Source organism: Catharus ustulatus, chromosome 8, assembly GCF_009819885.2.
Source record: "Catharus ustulatus isolate bCatUst1 chromosome 8, bCatUst1.pri.v2, whole genome shotgun sequence".
In the NCBI taxonomy this organism is placed as follows: Eukaryota; Metazoa; Chordata; class Aves; order Passeriformes; family Turdidae; genus Catharus; species Catharus ustulatus.
In genome coordinates, this window is record NC_046228.1 from 8,414,789 (window position 1) to 8,435,463 (window position 20,675).

Genomic DNA, 20,675 nt, shown 5'->3' on the forward strand with positions numbered 1-20,675 from the left:
GAATCAGTGAGTGGAAGTAGTTTAAAGAGAATTTGTTTCCACATTATCTCATACAGAGGAACTCAGTCTGTTCCTAATGTCCTGTTTCCTGAATAAAAAGCTGTTGTCTTTATTTGTAGGGTCAGAATGACCTTAGTTTGTAAGGAACTTTGAGATAGGTGAGAGAAATAAGTAGAAAATACATTTTTGAAGCAATAGAGAAACATGTAAAAAGGCAAATATTGTGCACAAGGATTGCACACAAATGAAAGGTTAGCCCCATTAGCAAGATGTGCAGTGATTGCTTCTGCTGTCTTGCAGGATTTCTGGCATCTCAGTTTCAAAATTATCACCACCTAGCATGACATTCACCAGTGAAACAGAAGATGATCTTAAAGTGTAGAGTAGATTTTGTGCTTCTTTTCGTATGGTCACAAACCCCAGAAGGGATGAATCAAAGACTTACAGAAAGCAAATGAATAAAATCAGAAAGGGACAGCCGAAAGTGTCAGCTAAGATACCATGGCTGTGTAGTAGGACCTGCAGAATGGAAGCTATTTTAAGAAAGCTGCTAATGTAAGAAGAACCAAATCTAGAGCAATTTCTCTTCAGGATGTAAATGTGATTCAGATCCTCAAAGTCACATTAGAACTGGCTGTTATTCCACATGAGTTAATGAAGCCACATGTGGCTGGGGATAGAGACGGGGATCATTTGAAAAGCTTGAAATAACTGGTATTGAAATTAGGATGCCAGGAAACCCAAGACACTGTGAGTGGATGCATCAAAAGAGAGAATAAGGGCAATATCAATGCAATATTGATGTGACTGATGCATCACAGTTTCTAATAGAAATTAAATCACATCAAAAACAACCACATTCAAGTACAAAAGGAAACCCTGGTGGCACTTTTCAGATGAGGCATTTTATCATTATGGTGAATAGGAAAGAAGTTGAAGTGCTATAGAACTGGATCAAAACCTTGGAGATGGTACTGATGACTCTTGATACAAATAAGCCCAGTAGGATAAAACATTTATTATTGCAGTTATGGGACTGCGTTTAAGAAACTGCAGGGGGAAATGACTGTTTTGTTCTTTTCTTTTCAACACAGAAATTGTATAAAACATCTTGGGAACAGACAAGGGCATCTGGCTATGATTTCAGGATTGATGCCATTCCATTCCAGACAGCAAAGGCTTCAAGAGAGATTGCCAGTGATGTAAGAATTGTTCTGTTTCAGACACTTCCCAATCCTCTTCCCATGCCACCCCATCCTGTGAAAATGAGTCTGACATGAGTGAACTTTGTTCTGGTGTGGAAAATTGGTGATCCAATGAAACAAAGTGCTGGTTACGTGCAAAGATTTCCACCTAAGGGCTACCATTAATTATGTCCAATACAAGGCTGTTCTGTCTCCTGTCCCAAGAGCTTTTCTTGGGAAGAAGACATATTATTATTTAATGAAATAAAAAATAATTTAATGAAATAAAAGGTACTAGGCTATGAATAGTTAAATCATAGTCCAGGATAAAGTGGGTTATCTTTGAACACAGAAGACCACAGCTGGTGAGAAAGCTAAAGATGGAGGAGCTTCATTGGCTGAGCTGTGTATTGTGTGTACCCAAGAGTGCAACAGTAGGAGGATCTCTGATTACTTTTGAGAGATGAGCATTTTGGGCCCCCTAAGTCTTTCCACTCCTTTAAAAATGAGCACAAAGGTAACTCTTCTGAAGTGTCTTGTTAGATTAGGAGATGTAGTTTGATATCAAACAAACCCTTGGTCTTTGTGCACTACGGGAAACATGATTGATAGCTAGGGGAGGATAAGTTATTTCATAACCGAATTTGAAGGTAATTTGAATGTGAAAATGAGATTTTCCTCTGCACTTCCTGCAGTACAAATACAGAGAAGCCTTCCTGAGAGACAGAGGCCAGCAAATTGGATTCCTCAGTGCAAATGATGATCCCAAAATCAGACATGTCCTGAGAGTGGGGAAACTCCAGAGTGACCTCCAGTACAGGAATGATTACGCCCTAAACATGGCACAGTACCAGAGTCACCTCAACCAGCCAGGATTCCTTCATGCCAAGAGAAGCCAGCAGCTTGCCAGCAATGTTAACTACAGGCAGCCCTTGCACCAATACACTTGTGACCCTGAGCAGCTAAATGTGAAACATGCAAAGCAAGCCTACAAGCTGCAGAGTGATGTAAGTGTGGCTGAGTGATATGGTCCTTCCCTGGGCTGGGGGCTGTCAGTGAATCTCCTTTGCAAACCTTACCTGCCAACAAAATCACCTGGAAAGAACCACAGTCTGCTTGCTAAAAATGAATAATTTGTTTATTATTGACTCTGCTGCTCCTTTATATGCTCTCTCTTGAATACCCAGGCCATGGGATTTGGTTAGGGCTCAGCAAAATAATACATCCTGGTGCGTGTTTCATTCTCTCAGGTAGAATACAAGTCTGACTTGAACTGGCTCAGAGGCATTGGCTGGACTCCCCCAGGTTCTCACAAAGTTGAAATGGCAAGAAGAGCTGCTGAGCTGGCATACCTTCGGGAAATGGGATTGCTGCGTGCTTCTGCTCAGTACAGACCTGGAGTTGTAAGTGAACCATTCTTCTGACAAATCCCAATAGCTCTGTTCCTTACCTGCACACATCCTAATACTTTTGAATGCTCTCTGGAGTCTACAGTTCTGCCTATTATCTGAACAGGATATGTGCACTTTCCTCATGCAGTTTTGTGCTTTAGTGTACATTTTAATTTGAAGGAACTGTTCAGGGAAATTCAGCAGTGGCATGTCAGGATGTTTTTTCCCCAACTTGTGGATGATGTGAGATCTCCAAGTGTCCTAGTACCTCTGAGGAAAGCAGAAGCAGACATAGAAGGGACTTGCCATGCAACTCCCATTCTCTTTTCCTAATTTCATCTGGAACCATGTGTTGCTGTGTAATTCCATGTTGGCATGTAATCTCCCCTGGAAGCTGTATTAACAGGCTGAGTGTGGCTCCTAACAGCATGAAATGTGCTGTGGGAGGCTCTGTGCAAAGGGGAAATGCTCTGCCTCTGTTCAGCTCAAGGTTAAAGTTATCACAAGCAGGGATTTTCCAGGCTTTCCTTCTGCCTGCCTCCACAGAGATGACTCCCAGTCTACAGTGTCCCAGCACAAGGGAGAAGTCCAATCTTGTAGCCCTTAGAGTTAGGAAGCATTCAGCTGCAATAAAAGAGAAGCACTGCACTTCAGGTGCTTCTATCATTTAATTGTTAACTTTGGTAAGAAGTAAAAAAAAATCCAAACCAAAAGAAACGGTACATATACATGATTTACATTCCCATCTGAAAAGTTAACTGGGAAATCAGTGAAATATATGGTTGAGTAACAGAGGCAGTGGGAGCTACAGGCAATATCTTAAGTTAAAGGAATGATGATGATCTGATGGTCCCAAGGAAACCTACAGGTGGGCAGTCCATGTGGAACTCAGGTGTTTGCTGGTTTGCTTTTATTTAGGGTTCAAAATAGAACCTAGCACTTGAGCACATTTAGTCCTTTGGTATGCAAGGTATCTAACTGAACAGGTCGTTTTTGCACTTCTCCACAGCAGAAATTTGCTCAGTGCAGAACAGTGATTTATATTTTCCTCATTTTTTTTGCCAGTTGTGTAATTTTGAATATTAAAATATTGCTATAGAATAATAGTTAATACCCTCCCTTAAACGACTGTCTGGTTTCACAATTTTTTTGGGGCTTGATTTTACAGGACCAGTTGGGGACAGAAGGATCTCAGCAAGTCGGAGTCAACCCTGATGCTTCAGAAATTCTGCAAGGCAAGAGAAGGCAAATGCAGTTTTATCAGAAGTAAACAGAAACATGACATATACATAACATAACATAACCAACATAACATATAACATAACATAACATATAACATAACATAACACAACATAACTAGATTTTCATCTTGTCCTGCAAATCCTGTGGCTTTTCCAGTTTTCTGGAATGGCATTTAAGAATTTTTGTTTTAGAAAGCAACCCAAACATTGCAACTTATAACCCATCATTTTACTTTTGTGTGGATACTTTGTGATTTATCACTGAATGTATTACAGATTCTGCTATTTATTTAAAGCTGTAAATGAAATTAGTACTAGATGACTGGCAGGCTCAGCTTTGTACTATGGATGGTAGAATATGAAATAATTTGTAATGAATAAATCAGGTGACTCTTATTCTATGTTTGTCATTTTTGTAGATGTTCCTGGAATATTGGCACCGCTGACCTAAGAGAGTAAAAAAAGCACAATTCAGATGGTTTGAGAGATGAATGAGTCAAAGGCCAGTGGGAGAAAAGCTATCGCTGAATTGCCAAAGGCAGGTCTTCTAGCAGGCATCAGGGAATTGTTCTAGACTATCAGGATGTATTCAGGTCACAATTATTTCTTCAGCTTTTTTCAAACCTTCCAAGTAAAAAATCAGAATTACTCTTTGCAGTAGGGGTAGCTATTGACAGATTAGGTAGCTGCTTAGAGAAGGTTGTAAACCCTGGAATTCAAGTGGGACTGATATTACTGTTTTAAGAAATCAAATTTACATAAACAAGTCTATTCTTTATACCCTGATTTATTATCAATCACTTGTTTTTCAAATTTCTGTACAGAATCATTGGGCAGAAGTTACATCTTATGAGAACCCCCAAATTATCCAATGGCTTTAGACAGTTTTTTTTAAATAGTGTTTGGTGCTCATTGGTTAAGCACATATAAACCATTGTAGATCTGGAGCATAACATGTAATGATTCTCTAGTCAGGAATAAAGTGGATAATCCTAATACTGAAAGTTTGTCTGGTTCTTCAAGCTGAAATGCATCACTAATGAAATTTTTAGTTATTTACCCACAAAAGTGCTTTAAAAAATAATTTTCCTGCCTGATCCTCCCTCCTCATGAAATTCCAATGGCTGCAATCTTGCAAACTCAGCCACACAGTGATTCTGCTGTGTGTGAAAAATGGCACTGGCTTTGAGAGCACACACCAATAGCTTTGAGGTGTCAGTGTCCAATGAGTGCAGAAAAAACACAGCTGAGACAGGAGCAGGAGGGAAAGAAGAAATGTCTGGCGGCAGCTGAGGTGGGAGAATTTTCATGGCTTGAAAAGCAAATTTAGAAACATGATATCAGGGCCTTTGATTTATTTGGGGACTATCTTTACTTTGTGATCTGTTTAGCTACCTGTTTAGCTGTTTACCTTATTTCAAAGCCCATGACAGAAAAACTGTCATTGACATTCTAGCTAACACCCTTAAGGCTATTTTCAAGATAGGATGCCCCATGTAGGCCATGAGAAAATTTCACTAATATTTTTGGTCAAAGATTAAGCATTTAGGGAATTAATAAAAATAGTAAAATTCTCAATCTTACCATTTGTCATTCCAAAGCTCTCTCCTAGTGACGAGACCTTGATGAAGACTGAATTGTATCTTTAATCCAACTGGTGAATTTTGTCACCTGGGCATAAACTCCTGGCTTGTTTTTTAACCCACATCCTTCACCCCAGCTCACAAGGCCATATACATAGTAGGAGCCATTTACTACACAAGTCAGTGGGCCTCCAGAGTCTCCCTGATGAAGGAAAGAACACATGTTCAAAGCAAACAGTAACCAAAGCAAAATAGTAACCAAAATCAGAATGCTTCTCTCTCATCACAAGACTTGGAAGCTGTAATGATGGGTTTTTTTCCTAACAGATGTACCATCAGGTGCTGCTTAGCCCCTAAGTGGACTTGCAGTTCTGTGACCAGGTCAAACGATACCAGACTTTTTGGATTGTAAGTTTTCATTTTCTTCCAGTCTGTGACATAAATCTGACAAGGTCACATGAAATTTCCGAGGTGTGAAAGGACCAGGAATTCAGAGCCTGAACTCACAAAGATAAAGATGTGATCCCTGGCACAAATGAAAACTTAAGCAGTCTCACCCTCCTCAAAAAAACCTTATTCTGAGTTGCTTGGTCTCTTTTTTTTTGTTTTTTTTTCTTACTTCTATTGCAAAATATGTTTTACAGTGGTAATTTGCACCTTAACAAATGTTGTTCAAACTATTTCCTATCTTTCAATGGTGTAAGTATGAACTTGTTTCACATCTGTGTTAGCTGTAATGGAAAGAAACATCAGTACTGATTCCCTACAAGTCTTATCTCTGATAGTGAAAATCAGATTAGAATTGGCACTCGAGGTTGAGGCCATAACAAAACTGAGGGGAAAAAGAGCAATTTTTCAGGTTACTATGGCAAACTGCCTCAGAAGCCAAGCTTCCCAGGTTGGTGTCTTGATTCCACAGATCTGCTGTAGGTGACAGTGACAATATCAGCTCTATGGATGTACAACTAAAAGTGTACTGCAGAAAGGCTATTGAAATATACTGATGTGAGAACAGATACATATGCAGCACATTGCCAAAGCTCTGCACAGCCTGACTCTTTACACAACAAATTAGTGTTCAAATACAGAAAAAGCAACAGACCACACAAGAATCAATCCCGGGTTTCCGAAGTCTTCCTGCACAAAACATGCTGTCATCCAGTGCATTATTGTGTAGTTTGGGTTCATTGCATTTCTTCTGTGAAATCAGCTTGACATTGGCATCTAACAGCTCATCGGATGTGTCACCTATGGGATGTGCACCAAAAAAATTGGGTCACTTTCTTCCCATTCCTGTTACTTATTGTTCTATATTCAAAATACGAGCTTGCTTGACAAACAGATGGATGGGGGAAGAGCAGAGGGATGCATGTGCTAGCCTAGGAAGGAAAGAACTATCTGGCTGAAATAAGTTTCCAATGAGCTGGAGCCTGAAGTTTCACTCAGGACAGAGTTGTTGCCTGAATAGAAGTGGAGTTGGGTGTTCAGCATTTGGTTCCAATCAGCTGTCTCTGTGTAGTTCTGCTTTTCCAAGGTGCTGGTTGTCTGCAGCTCCCAGAGATCCCCATGGGACTTTGAGCTGCTCAGCACTTCTCAGACTGGTACTATTAGATACTTTAACATGCAAGCTAATGAAACAGATGAAAACTGAAAATCATACAATATTTAAGGGCAATGATTAATTACAGTGAATCTAAAGACATAACTTGACATCTAAAGGCAATAGCCTTAGTTTCAAAGTACTACATCTGTAGATAATTAAAGGTAGTTTATAAGTTTGGTTCTGCTAGAGTTTCAGGAAATATTCCATTTCTGCAGAGATTTCCTGAAATGCTAATAATAGCTCTGCTCAAAGAAGGAGTCATCTAGTTTGAACATGTACAGGGTACTTGATATTCTTTGTTGGAGGGAAAAAACCCATAAAATCTCCCTTATCCTCTGTAAGTGAGACTTTTTATTTGGGACTTTTTAAAAAAGTCCATTAAATTCTGTTGGTGCATTCTGATCAAATGAACACATTTGTCTGTTGTGGACTTCAATGGGAGTTATATCAGAAGAGAGAATTTAGTCTCATATGTTGAATCAGTTCGTATCAGTCACAAAGCACTAGGGCACCTACTGCAGCCTCAGTGACAGGTTTTCCTTCTGCTGCTTTACTGCAACACATCAACCAGAACATGAGAAAATGCATTTTTCAGAAAATTGCCATTATCTCTTTTTAAGCATAATAATTTCTCCCCTTATGATTTACTATGGGCAAGAAAGGTTTCTGGATGGAGCCGGTTGAACTTGAAAAGCTTGGGATTTTTTTTTAAATTTTTCAGTATATCTGAAGGTCCAGATGCTGCTTCTGAAAAGCTTTATCTGACCCAATGGGCTGGAAAACCATGTGAAAATTCCTCTCTTGGTCCTGTCTTGAAACACACAAGCTTCTGCAGCTGGCTTCAGATGAAGCCATGACATGGAGCATCAGATAGCAAGCAAATAAAAAAAAAAAAAAGCATCAGGCATCTTATCAGAACTCTGACAGTTTGGTTGATTTAGCAGTTGGCAATTTCTGCTAACGAGTAATTTGCATGACATGTTTTAGCTGACCTTACTTTTGAATTCCATGTCTTGGTTTCACTAGTGCCTAGGTCCACATTTGTGTCTGGCAATTGCTACTGAAAGTAGCAGCCCACCTTGCCTCCAGAGTACCCACCAAAATCCAGTTAGCCCACAAGTACCTTTCTCTGTCTGGCCCCATCCAGAAATGAAGCAGGAAGTCCCAGTAGGAAGGAAGAAGTCAGGGAGACACGCTGTTTTCACATACTTTGTTTCCAGTGCACAGTAACCATCAACAGGCTGCAGTTTAAGTAGTGCTGGAGAGGAGATAAACAATAACATAATGTATTTGGAGCTAATTTTGATCCCTAACTATTGTTAGCAGTTGTTACCATGCCAAGCTGCATAAACCAAACATTCCATTTGCCTCTCTGTGCTGGACCTGTTCCCGTTGTTTGGCTTCTCCTACGCAGTGACTTCTGCCTGCCCACCACAATTTACATCCCAAGATTCAAATGGGTCTAGATCACAATCTGGCCTTATTATTTCCAGAGTATAGTCTCAATGAAAATTTTACATTGACTTTAGCAGGAGAGAGACTTCAAACAACAAAGGTTGGAGGTGAGCCATGAGAGTATCAAATAAAGGATTTACCAATATCACTGTGTAGGGCATCATCCGTGTCTTTGTATTCTCTATGTAAAATAAATTCCAGTGCATCAAATATTTGCTCATGATCCTCCTTCTTCTGGAGGTTTTGCTTTCCAAGGGATACTTGGATCTTTTTTACTGGTTTACTGGTAAAAAAAAAAAAAAAAAAAAAGTCATTTATATACAGACTTTTTTTTATCAGTGGTGGTGCAAACCTGCGCTTTTAGTAACAAGAAGTCAAGATATTTCTTCCTGTTGTAGAGATTGGCCAGAAGATTTCCTAAAACCATTATAGGAAGGCTTGGAGAGGAAAGCAGCCGTGTTGGAAAATACATGTGGTCTTAACTTGTTGCAATTGTGAGATAAAGTGATTTAAAGCTCCATGTACATGGTTTTCTTTGCATTTTAGGGCAAAATAGTAGAGTGCACGCAGTCTATTACTGTGTTAGTGATGATGAGTGGCAGCTCATGTAGTCATGGGAGTAGAGTTGCTTGCCATTGTCTGAGCATATTTAAAATCATCCACGTTGAAATGATTTCCAGTGTGTAATTTACCTGTTTCATAGGGTGGTAATTTCCAGCTGATTCAATACAAATGTTCCTGGAAATGTAATATTCTAAGGTAGCTGACACAGAAAAAAATTAAAGCTAAGTGCATATTTTTACTGTTTTGAAGAACTTAATTCTGCTGTTATATGTGATGTTCCTTATGGCATACCAATATCCCCCGAGTTTTTAACAGAGTTCTTTTACACATCACAAAATCTTCCTACTTTCCTCCTATTTTCCTCTCACACAACCTCTTCAGGTCATTTTGAGTGGGGCGTAAGTTTGCCATTTAAGCAAGCACCATTTTCAAGTATATAAACATTTTTATGTATGCAGTCATTTTTTTTTCTGTCCACATGTATGTTTTCCCTTCAGTTGGATTCCCAGCAATCATTTTGACCATAAATAATTTGGATACTAAGCTGCCTTTACTAACCATCCTGATTTTTATACGTTTATCTACCCTAATGATAGGACTTGCACCTACTCAAGGCAGTGTGCAGCAGTAAGAACCCAGCAGGATTTGATTAACACTCCACCACAGAAATGTTCCTCCCCATCTGTAGTATGAATGTCGACATATGCCATCCAGGGATGTTTTCCAGGTGTAGCCTTGGATCCACCAAAGATCTTCTTGACTGTCCTACGAACTTCTGGTTGTCCACATGTTTGGAATGTTTCAGGGGGGTCTGTAGGAGGTTCTGTTGGGGTCTCTTCATCTGCATTGGAAGAGACAGCAGATGTATAATGCAGAGTTAATATCTAGACCACCTACATGCTGCCAAATCACTTGCTTCAAATTGTTTACCTGAGCAGGGTGAAACATCACAGTATTCCCAATCCACTTCCTTATTTTTCCTGATGTAGCACCAGGGTTTTTCATCATCATCGGGATTCCTGAAGGGAACAGTTGAGAGAATCAGCCAGGAGGAATGGAGAAATCTCCATGAAACTAGTGAAGGAGCTGAGGAATCTCAGGGAGAAGCCTCATACTTCTATCTGGGAGATGAACAAAGATAATATTTCGTAAGATTTGACAAAGAAGATGACTGATCAAGGCATACAATACTGCGATATTACTATTCCCATACCTATCTTAGCCATAAGAAAAAGGTGGGATTGGTTCAAAACAAAGAAGGCAGCTTCTGGAAGCCTTGCATCAGCATGGTTAGAGAAAGCATCTCTAACATTCTGGTGTTTTATGGGCAGGCAGTGTCTAGATAGATGTGAGATCTTAACACCATCAGTTTCTCAAATTTGTGGGCAGTTTGTCCTCAGGGATGTCTTTGATACAGACCTCTACAGCTGCTTTTTCAAAATAATACCTGCAGAAGTTGTGTTCACCAATGCCATATGAGTCAGCATCCTCCATAAAGGCATTAAAAGGCTGGTCCAAGAGATGGTGGGAATTCCAGTGCAGGCAGGTCCTGCCATTTTCTGCTTGGTTCACTCTTCCTCTATATGTAGAGGAGTCCTCTTCATAACAATCATATGGTCCTGTAGAAAGACAGTGCTCATAAGAAAATGACTTTTGTGTTGTTCCTTGCTCAAAGTGGTTCCTCTTCCTTCCCTTCCTTTCCTACATTCATTTTATGGAGGATCAGAAGAACTGACTGGGCCAAGTAATTATGTTCCTTATTGTACACAGGCCAGAAATTAGAATAATGTCCCAACATCTGTCCACCTTCTAGCTTGATTGACTTCAAATGCCACCCATCAGAAGCAGTCCCCTCAGCCTGGAGAGCCACAGGCAACTGTGCAGGCATCTTTACTACATCAGATTTTGAATGTTCAAGGAAAACCTGACATTTCTTCCCCTTGTGACATGTGATCTCTGGGAAATGTATGCTCAGTTATCATATAGCAGTGAGACTTTGCCAAAGCACACTTAGGAAACACCAAGATGGGAACTGTTTCGAGCCCCTTTTCTAGCAGTAGCTGCAGATGTCAGGTTCTCTCCAAGGCCCTCAGTGTAGTCAGGCTCTTGGAGCAGTGGCAGGAACACCACAAGATGCTACAGGAACAGCATCAGATAGTCTGGCTGCAGGGGGAAGCCAGCCCCTGGCTGTCTGGATGTTCACCTCTCCCCTGAGGGGCTGTGACGTACCGATCTCGCAGAATCTCCCTCTGAAAGGTTCAGGGCACTTGCAGGTGAATTTTGATCTGTATCTGTTCCGTACGCAGGTGCCTCCATTTTTGCAAGGGTTTGGACTGCACTGTCGGGATGCTGTCAATGTGGAAAACACAGAACAGCCTTGTCAACGTGCTGAACACTACACATGCCCAAGGGAAGCTGTGGAGAGCTCCCACTCAGCCTGTTGGCTTTGAGTTCTCATGAAATCTTGTAAAATGCATATCTCTGGCGTTTTTACCAGTGACTGAACCACCACCCTGCAAATCAAGCATAACTCATCACTGGCCAGGCCCATGGATGGCAGCTGTAGCATGACTAGGGCATGGTGATTTCCCACTGCAGACTGGCCATGGTGCCACCACAATTTGTGCCCAGCTGAATGCTCACCACGCTCGCAGAAGGGTCTCTTGTAGGGAGGCTTGCAGTTGCACTTATAATAGGGTGGGGTTAATGTAACCAGGCAGTCACCAAAGTGGCAGTTCTTCTCCAGACACATGTCCTCCACTGTGGAAAACACACATAAAGTACATCATCAGCATTTGTGTGTGCACAAGAGCTGTGTCTTTGCATGGGAACATGCCTTCCATTGACACTCCAAGGAAGATTTCATTTGGCAGGTGGGGGCTCAAGATCTCACTTCTTGTTCACAGTATCTACGGCAAAAAATCTGTAGTACCAATCAGCAGCTCCCCACTGCCCACGTTGCAGGGCATAGAGGAGCAACCTCTGCACTCCTGCATTTTATTCCACTGGATGCTCTTTAGACAGACTTTGGCCTGGATGAGGTCCTAAGAACTATGGACATGACTGCTGTGGGCTGTCAGAGCACTCAGCTGTGGGTTTATAAAGTTGCATCAGTAGCGTTAACTGCCAAAATAAGGGGTGCAGGTTAGCAAAAGAGCCATTACCTGTCTCACAGGTAGTCCCACCATATGGCTTGGGGCAGCGACAGTTGAAGTTACGTCCTTTGGGTTCACACGTACCACCATTCTTGCAGGGGCTGGAGAAGCACGAGTCTGCAGAGGTAAGGATGGAGATCTTTCAGCCTCTCAACCTTCATCACCTGCTTTTCTTCTTGCATTTTGTGGTTGCAGGAGTCTCTTCCTGGGCACAGTATCCTGTGTGACACGTGCTGTGCTTATGCATCAACTCAGCACCCACAGGAGCAGTATGAGTTACTGCAGAGTTTATTCCAAGCTGCAGCAGCTCACAGCTTTGTGTCTGGAGATTCTCTACTCCCCTTGTCCTATTACAGAGTCAAAATGGGGCAAGTCTCCTCCTTTGATCAGAGGTAGATTTGCCTCTGTGGCATTGCCTCTGGCTGTCTGCCTTCATGCACTGAGTCTGGAGTGATGTGGATTTGGCATTGTCTTGTTTGGAATATAGCATTAACCCTCTTCTGGAAAAGCCATCCACTGCCTATAGACTCTATCATACCCCTGGGTGGCTGTTGCCTCAAGGGAGCTGGCACCTGCTGAAAGTCACTCGTGTGCTGCTCCTTACACTGTGCTCAACATCTCCTCTGCAGTCCAGGCTGCCAGGAGCAATTGGTATTGAACACAGACCAAAGTCAGCTCTGCTTGCTTTGTACCAGGGCATAACTCAGGGGATGTTACAGGCAACTTCCCTGCCTCTCCTTTTGAGTCCCCTGTGCAATCTCAAGGATCCTTTCCCATTCTCCTGAAATTTAGGAAAACAAAAAAAAGAAAAGGAAATAAACCCCCTGCAACTGATAAAAGAAGGAGAAAAAAATAAAAAGGAAACCTGCTCTACATTTGGTTCCTAGCATAAATACAGAACATATATCCTGTGAAAACAGCAATTACATCTTACAGTGTCTATAGACAAATAAGTCTGTGCTTTTTGTAGTAGCAATCAGAAATGTTCTGCATGATCAGAATCCATCCTGTGAAACCTGGAGATAAAACACCAGATTCTTACAAGAGAAATACAAAGAAGAACACTGCAAACGATCCTCCTAACTCATCCCTTTGATGCAGGCATTTCGAGAGCAGACTGGCAGCCAGGCCTGCCATGCTCATGGTTCAAGCACAGGGTTGGGATTTTACCCCTTCCTTGCCTTCCTGCCCACCCCTGAGACGTACCTCTCATGACATCGTAGTCACCTAAAGATGTCTCAAGCCAGCTAATTTCCTCCTGGAAAAGATCCTGCAGGGGGTTGGTGTCCTGCTTTGGTTCTGTATCGTAGTAGTAGTCGTAGTTCTCATTGTCATCAGTCTCATCTGCAGAGAAGGGTGAGAAGAGAGTGATGGAACAGAGGAATTAAAACTGGATGGAGACAAGTTATGAAAGAGGTTATTCCTGAGATGGACAGTACTTTTCCCTTTCAGCTCATTTGGGATGTCAGTGGGCTTAGTGACCATCCTGAGGACCAAAGATGTTATTCAGCTCTCCCTTGGCAAAGGCAGAGCTCACCTAGTGCTCAGCATGGCACCCTGGGCACAGCTGGCTCCCGAGGATGCTCCTGAAGGGCACTGGGGCTGTGGCAGCCCAGCTGACTGCTGTGGTGACAGAGGGGCTGCAGGCCAGGGTTCCCCAGGCAGGAGGAGCCCCCTGTGTGGTACCACCACCAGGGCTGGTACTGCACAAAAAGAGATTCAGGTTCCTATAAAAAGAAGGGATTTTCTTTGTCCAGCTGCTTTGCTGACCATCACCACCAGTGCTGTAGAATGAGGCAGGGCCCTTCCCAGCACAGGGACCCTGCTCTGTGTGGGGACACTGAGCCTATCTCCACAGCAGTCAGGGGGAGCAGAGGGCCCCAGGCACCTGAGTGGTTTTGTGGCTTCTCACCCACAAAACAGCCTTTGAGGAGCGAGGGCCCAGCACTGCAGACAGGGGCTGAGGAGCCCATTCCCTGCCTCTGCCACCCATGGCCTACAGGAGCCAGTGTCCCACCCCAGCAGGGCCAGTGTCCCACCCCAGCAGGGACAGTGTCCCACCCCACCAGGGCCAGTGTCCCACCCCAGCAGGGACAGTGTCCCACCCCAGCAGGGCCAGTGTCCCACCCCAGCAGGGACAGTGTCCCACCCCACCAGGGCCAGTGTCCCCCCTCAGCAGAGCCAGTGTCCCACCCAACAGGAGCCAGTGTCCCACCCAACAGGATCCAGTGTCCTCCCCCAACAGGAGCCAGTGTCCCACCCCAGCAGGAGCCAGTGTCCCACCCCAGCAGGGCCAGTGTCCTCCCCCAACAGGAGCCAGTGTCCCACCCCAGCAGGGCCAGTGTCCTCCCCCAACAGGAGCCAGTGTCCCACCCCAGCAGGAGCCAGTGTCCCACCCCAGCAGGGCCAGTGTCCCACTCCAGCAGGGCCAGAGTCCCACCCCAGCAGGGTCAGTGTCCTCCCCAATGTCCCAGTGGAACCCAGGGGACCGTGGCTTGGTCAGCCGTGCTGGGGGGGTTGTTTGATTAAAGTTGTCTGGGGTCTCCTTGCACAGGTACAGCTCTTGCCAGTGGAAGCCACTCCAGTGTTTCAAAGACAAGCTATGGTAATGAGTAAAGCTAAGCTATGTACAGAGACGTTTTAAAAAGCTCTCCCCTAGGGCCGGGCCGATGGCCCCATGGATAATGCTCTGCCTTGAACTGATTATCGACTGCATTATCTTAGTTTTCTCTCCTCATTCATTCACTTGCAGCCTTTATCTTTATTCTTTCTTTGCTTCTGAAAAAAAGAAAGAAATTCCACATTTATACAATGGGTGTTTTATATTTCATATTAAAATAGAACCGTCTTTTTTTTCTTCTTCTTTTTTTTTTTTTTTCCTACATGCCAACTCTCGTTTCTCACGAAAAAAAAATAGAGGAAAGTTTCACCTCATTTATTGCTATGTCAAGTCAAGACTCCTTTTCCTCAGCTCATTATTTCCACAGGAGCCGAGTCTCGACTATGTGCAAGTGTTGCAGAAGTGTACGCCTTGCTGAGGAACAGAAGGATCTTGCTGAAAGATAAGGACATTGTCTACACTGAACAAAATTAAATTTAATGTGATGTAGTTAAGGAAGAAAAACAAAAAGGAAGTTTTGCCTGAAATGCAGCCTCCAAGTTCACTTTGTTGGAGAGGAGATTTTGCAAATGACTTGAGGTTGAGGGAACTGTCTGAAGTAGTCTGATTTTGTATCCCCTGTTTATTTTCAGAATCTTAGAGGGGCATGCTGGCTTTTATTCCATAGATGCAGTCTGAAGGATGGGGTATCCCTTTTTATGGAAAAATGTACCTGCTAAAAGTTATGAAGGATGAACAGGGGAGTGATGACTGTGGAAGGCAGACTGCAAACATGCCAGCATACTTTACAGAGGCTGGTGAGGACTCCCGAGCCAACAGAGGAAAAATAAGAGCCCTGAATGAACTCCAATAGCTAAGCCTTTGTATAATCATCTAGTCTGCTTTTTAAACCAATTGCTTAATGTGTGTTGTTAAGAAATTAGGCTACTGTAACTTGATTTTTGTTTGGCATGACTGCTCAGCAACAGATTAATCATTTGTTAAGAACACTTATGTAATGACTTAGTGTGTTATGAACTATTTTTAAGTTCAGCTCTTCTGTAAACAAGATGGCCAAGACGCAATTCACATTTTGCAAGACCTGTTTCTGGTGGCTCTGAGAGGTTTGGGGGCACAATCCCCTGTGTGAACTGATGGGGCAGTTTTGGGAGAGGACATAACACACCTGAGGCCAGTTGGGCACTCAGCAGCCCTCCAAGAGGGCAACTTCAGGTAGCCAGGGCTGAGGCAAAACAGGCAACCCTGAGCAACCCCCTCCAGGGCTGGCAATTTCCATTTCAAGAAATATTAAAGGCCAAGGCATGGAGCTATGGGTGTGTGTGGGAAGGGCTCAGAAGATATCAGCAAACCCTATTGTCCCCCATGTGGATATGGGAGACAGGAAGCTGAGGTTACTGTCCAGGAGACCAGCCAAGGTGATGTAAGAATGCAACAGATCTGAGAAATGACCAAGGTCCTGCTTTCCCCATTGCTATCCCTCGTCATGAAACTGAGAAACTGGCACAGCTCCTACACGTCACATGAGTGATGTTTCCAGCTCCCAGCTATTCTATGTCATCTCCAGCTTCATGAAGCAGTTAAAAACAAAGACCAGAAAACCTCAGTGGGGCATATGATATCAAACTAAAATATGTCTTCTTATTTATCACTGTTTTGACACTAAATAACTATTTGGCTTCCACATCTCTTATTTAAGAAGTGCTCCCATTCCATTTTTTTAAATTATTCATAACAAGCCATAGGTTTAGTAAAGCAAAAACAACACTTTTTTTTATCTGAGCACATAATTAAAGCACAAAGTCTGATACACTGGTTGATTTAAACATATTACTAAATCACAGTGTTCGTTCTTTGTAAGTGCTGGAAAACCTTAACATGCTTATAAAAAGCAGTGATCTGACATTTGTCACTGAAATGTGACTATTACATGAAATTAAATTAGACATCCTGCATGCAAATTTTCAAAGAATAACTTTCCTCTGTGTAGTACAAAAAATCCCCCCATAATTGATAGACAGAGATTGACTTTTAAAGCTTCAAATCAGCTTTGAGGTCTGGGTGATCTTTTAAACTGCGCAAGCTTTCATCTGCAGTTTTTCACATTGCCAAGAGCTGTCAATCAGGCAATGGATTTCTGATCAATATCCCCTTGTTCATTAGCTTACACAGGCTCTCTGTTACGGAGAGAACAGATACCCCAATGCCAACAGTCACACTGTTTTCAAAACCTTCCCTGGATCAAGTGATGACTAATGTTCCAAGTGGGAAAGTGATGCATTAGGATGCCATCGGGTGACCTGAATTGCAAGGTAACTTTGTTGGACTGCAGTTGTCAAGATGAGTGATGTGCAGAGTTAAAGCCTATTGCCAACACACATCAAGAGTGCCAGAAAGTACCCAGCATTTATTCAGGCTCTCTGAACCTCTGGAGGCTGACTGAAATCTAGCCTAATTTAAGCAGGATGAGTTTTCCTACCACCCCCCTAAATACTTTTTGTCCCCAGCTCTGAGATTATTGCAGTGTTATTTTTATGAGGCTGAAATCCTGACTGTATTTTAAATAATGAGATATTCCCCATTTACTTCTGCAGAGATGAGACCTCACAGTATTTCCTCCCTTCCAAGCAGGCTGTGGCTGGGAGTAGCTGCAGCTTCAGAAAGAAGGGAGACCAGCTAACAACAAAGCTAGAAAGCCTTTCAAATAGTTTGGTGGCTGTTACTTAAAAGCAGTTTTGCAGCACTTTTTTCCTCAGAGGGATAGATGCAGGGTGAAGGGGAATTGTGATGGCTGTAGGAGTGGAGACTTTAAGGGGAAAGGGGAGTAGGAGATTGTAGGAACAGTGGAGGGACAGATGTAAGGACCACACTCCATAAGGCAGAGGATGAATTATGAAATTGTGAAAGTGGCAGATCAACCAGTTTGCACAAGGTTGTGTTACCAGGTGTGTAAACCCTGGATCAAGTGCATGACTATGGCCAAATATTTGCAGAACCCAAATACAATTGCAAAAATTATTTGGAAATTTGTTTTCTACACACATATTGTTAGCACAGCAAAATTGATTTGGGCACTGCTGTATGAGTGACGATTTCTAGTTTGATCTAAAAGCCCAAATATCACTGGAATGAACAGGAATGCAGATGAATAATGAGTGCATAATAAAATTCGCCTTAATTTTTTGCAGGAAAATGAGCAAAAGTATTGTAACAATTAATTAGATATGCTTTAGAAACTCAGGTCTAGAGTCCATTGAAATCAAGAAAAAAAAAGAGCAGGGTTTACCTGCAAAAATACTAAACTTATCAATAAAACCATAATCTTCTACATGGACCACGTAGGCTGTGAAAGGATATACAAATCCTCACACATCCTACACATCCTCACACAATATTCATCACAGCTTTTCCCTTATCAACATCTTAATGCAACACAGCCTTTAATGATTTTTTACTTGCATGGGCTTGTTCGTGAATATTCTAGCAATTGGGACAAAGCCTTGCAGAAATAAGTTCCACAGTTAGCTGCATGCTACAAGGGAAAGTCAGCCTTCATTTATTTGATGTCCAGTTTTCATCCCCAGCTCTTTGCTTCAAACCTTCTGTGAGGTTTGCAGCCCAGTACCATGACCTCTCTTCCAGACCATGGCCCACTGTGTGAATGGCAGAAAAGTCCTGTTTTGGGACAGAATTGAGAGTTCCAGGAGTGGTCCAGGAGAACCCTGTGATCAGCTGCACATTGGTGCTGCTGCCTGTACCTCTGTTTTTGGCTCTAGTTTGTCAGACACACTCCTGGCTGGGACATGATGCAGCATTGTCTCCTGCACTGACACAGCACAGGTGGAGGTCTGAAAGCACTCATCATATTGCTTGTCCAAAGTCAAACACACTTTCTACTTGATCACAGGCCATATTTTAAGCTCAGCAAGGCTCTCCATGAAGTTAATATAATTCAGCACTGGGTACTGGTGAAGGGTCTTGAACCAGGTTGCCAGCCTTTCAATTTTGTGGCAGGCAGAAGCTGAAAGGAAGAAACTGAAACCACTTACCATCCATCAGGCTGGCCCAGAAGGAAGAGTAGGAAGCCTGCATGAGATAATGAAAGTCAGAGTCATTTTCTGGGAAAAATCAAAGCCAGAACAGAACTTTGCTTACAGTACAAAGATTCTGTTTGCCCCTAGTGCTGGGCATCCAGATAAGGCTGTTCCCCACTTTGGAGCTAACTGACCTAGATTTTAAGAGCTCTTTGAAAAGAGTAACAGAATGTCAACAACCCATGGAGAGCTGAGCTGGTCTGATTTGGGGCAAACCTGACCCGAATGAGTTAATTTGTTTCTTTGCTTATGGAGTTTGCACACTGGCCATTTGTCCTATTTCTCTGAGATGCTGACAGAGGCCATGCTCCAGCTGGCTGTCAAAGCTGGGGGCTGGGAGCTGCCCAGGCATGGCAGAGTGGATGTTGGGCAGTGCAGCATGGCCCAGGAACTTACACCTGGTGCACCCAGTGGGACCTGGACCCCTGAGCTAGAAGGCTGTCAACAATCTTTGTATGTAGGAAAATATTTCTGGCACTCTCCAGGAGGATATGCCGTGTGTCCCACCTCCAACGTGGGGCTCCAGCCTTTCCTGTTTGGCTCATGATCAAGGGCAAGCAACAAAAGGGAACAGAAGAAGAAGGAAAACAGCTCTTAGCCTTTGAAGAATGTAAGTGAGGTTTGTCTGAAAGGAAAGGCACTGACTCTACACCAGGACGCATCCCCAGCATGACAATTTCCGTTTGCTTTCCCTCTTGCTCTAAATCCCAGCTGAGGACAGGATTACCCACCTGCAGTGAGGATACACATGCTAACAGTGGGTGTAAAAGAGATTTGAAGCTGCTGTTCTTCATCCCCCACATAATTTTAGGGAATGCAATGTGTTTCCAAACAATTTAACACTCGTAGTAAGGACAGCATACATACACACACAATTATTATGTACACCTATGCATTGCTACAGATACAATTGACTGTAAATATATGCCCTGTTTAGTCACACATTATATATAGAAGAAAGAAATTCTCAGATAACACTAGTTGAGACTAAGTACAAATGAATCAGAAGCAATGAATAAGAAACAGGACAAAATAAAAAGCTCAGAATCCTCATTTGTGAATATTTTCTGGAATATATAAATGAGCTTTTGCTTCAGGCACGTTTGCGTCCCTCTTGTGTTTGAGCCAGGGAGAACAGACACTCCAGTTCTTCCCTTCCCCACTGACTTTAATGAGAGCAATGTCCCCTGAACCACTCAGCAGAGCCCCTTCCCAGGTGCATTTGAGCGAGCCACACACATACAGAACTAAATCCTTTGCAGCTGGAAGGACACACACATCCTCACACAATTGCCCTTCCTGAATGAGTACAGAGATGATGGTAAATGAGAAGGCTGTAAAAGCTCTGTCCTTGGTGTATATGTTTCTTGAGTGCAGGTACAGCATTTGTCAGATCTTTTGCCAGACCCCAACAGAGACTATACAAAGCAAAGGTCTAATTGCTCCATTTACAATTAGTGATAGTGTTCATCCATAAACACAGACCAAAACAAACCCTGCAAGTGTACTCCTTTCTTTTGGAGGAGCAGATGAAACAAAGAACAAGGAAGCAGCTCTGGGAGCAGGATGATGCAAGAAACATTTCATCTCACTCTCCAGCTCTCTGTGCTGCCCTGTTGTGGTGCTTGCCTTATGGGCTTGGAAAGGGTTTGGGTCTGAAAGGTTTGATTTAGTGAGCTTGCCCCTGCACTCAGGGCAGCCCTTTGCACCCCAGGGAATGTTGGAAGGTTTGAGCCCAGGCTGAGTGAGGTGCACCAGGCTGTTGTGTGCCTCAGTTTCCCCAGCTGT

General features: G+C 42.9%; 2 protein-coding genes across 3 annotated transcripts in view; one reads left to right on the plus strand and one right to left on the minus strand.

The window, feature by feature from the left end:
- LOC116999481 (nebulin related anchoring protein) overlaps window positions 1-4,215 on the plus strand; it is a 47,910-nt gene extending 43,695 nt beyond the window's left edge. Inside the window, exons 39-43 of one of the 2 annotated variants that reach the window (XM_033066224.1) lie at window positions 1,095-1,202; window positions 1,880-2,195; window positions 2,439-2,587; window positions 3,744-3,860; window positions 3,925-4,215. In XM_033066224.1, the coding sequence (XP_032922115.1) occupies window positions 1,095-1,202; window positions 1,880-2,195; window positions 2,439-2,587; window positions 3,744-3,845 (675 nt within the window). In that variant the 3' untranslated portion in view covers window positions 3,846-3,860; window positions 3,925-4,215. Of the gene's footprint in view, window positions 1-1,094; window positions 1,203-1,879; window positions 2,196-2,438; window positions 2,588-3,743; window positions 3,861-3,924 lie in introns of those variants that run through there. The other variant, XM_033066225.1, reaches the window with a different exon arrangement.
- A 1,209-nt stretch (window positions 4,216-5,424) lies between these two features.
- On the minus strand, window positions 5,425-19,637 carry HABP2 (hyaluronan binding protein 2). Its single transcript, XM_033066019.1, has 13 exons — window positions 19,619-19,637; window positions 18,843-18,911; window positions 13,383-13,520; window positions 12,186-12,293; window positions 11,665-11,781; window positions 11,251-11,370; window positions 10,469-10,640; window positions 9,952-10,040; window positions 9,631-9,862; window positions 8,598-8,740; window positions 8,126-8,260; window positions 6,502-6,647; window positions 5,425-5,601 (listed from the first exon to the last, which is right to left on the minus strand). The coding sequence occupies exons 1-13, from the start codon at window positions 19,635-19,637 to the stop codon at window positions 5,425-5,427; spliced, it is 1,665 nt and encodes a 554-aa protein (XP_032921910.1).
- Window positions 19,638-20,675: the final 1,038 nt, after the last annotated feature.

Bases quoted from the DNA above. Each gene is read 5' to 3' on its own strand.
- HABP2 (XM_033066019.1), bottom strand. The intron at 12,294-13,382 runs GTACGTCTCAGG...TTACCTCTGCAG, and splicing joins TGACTACGATGTCATGAGAG to ACTCGTGCTTCTCCAGCCCC. The intron at 8,261-8,597 runs GTAAATCCTTTA...TCTCCTCTCCAG, and splicing joins TGCCCTACACAGTGATATTG to CACTACTTAAACTGCAGCCT.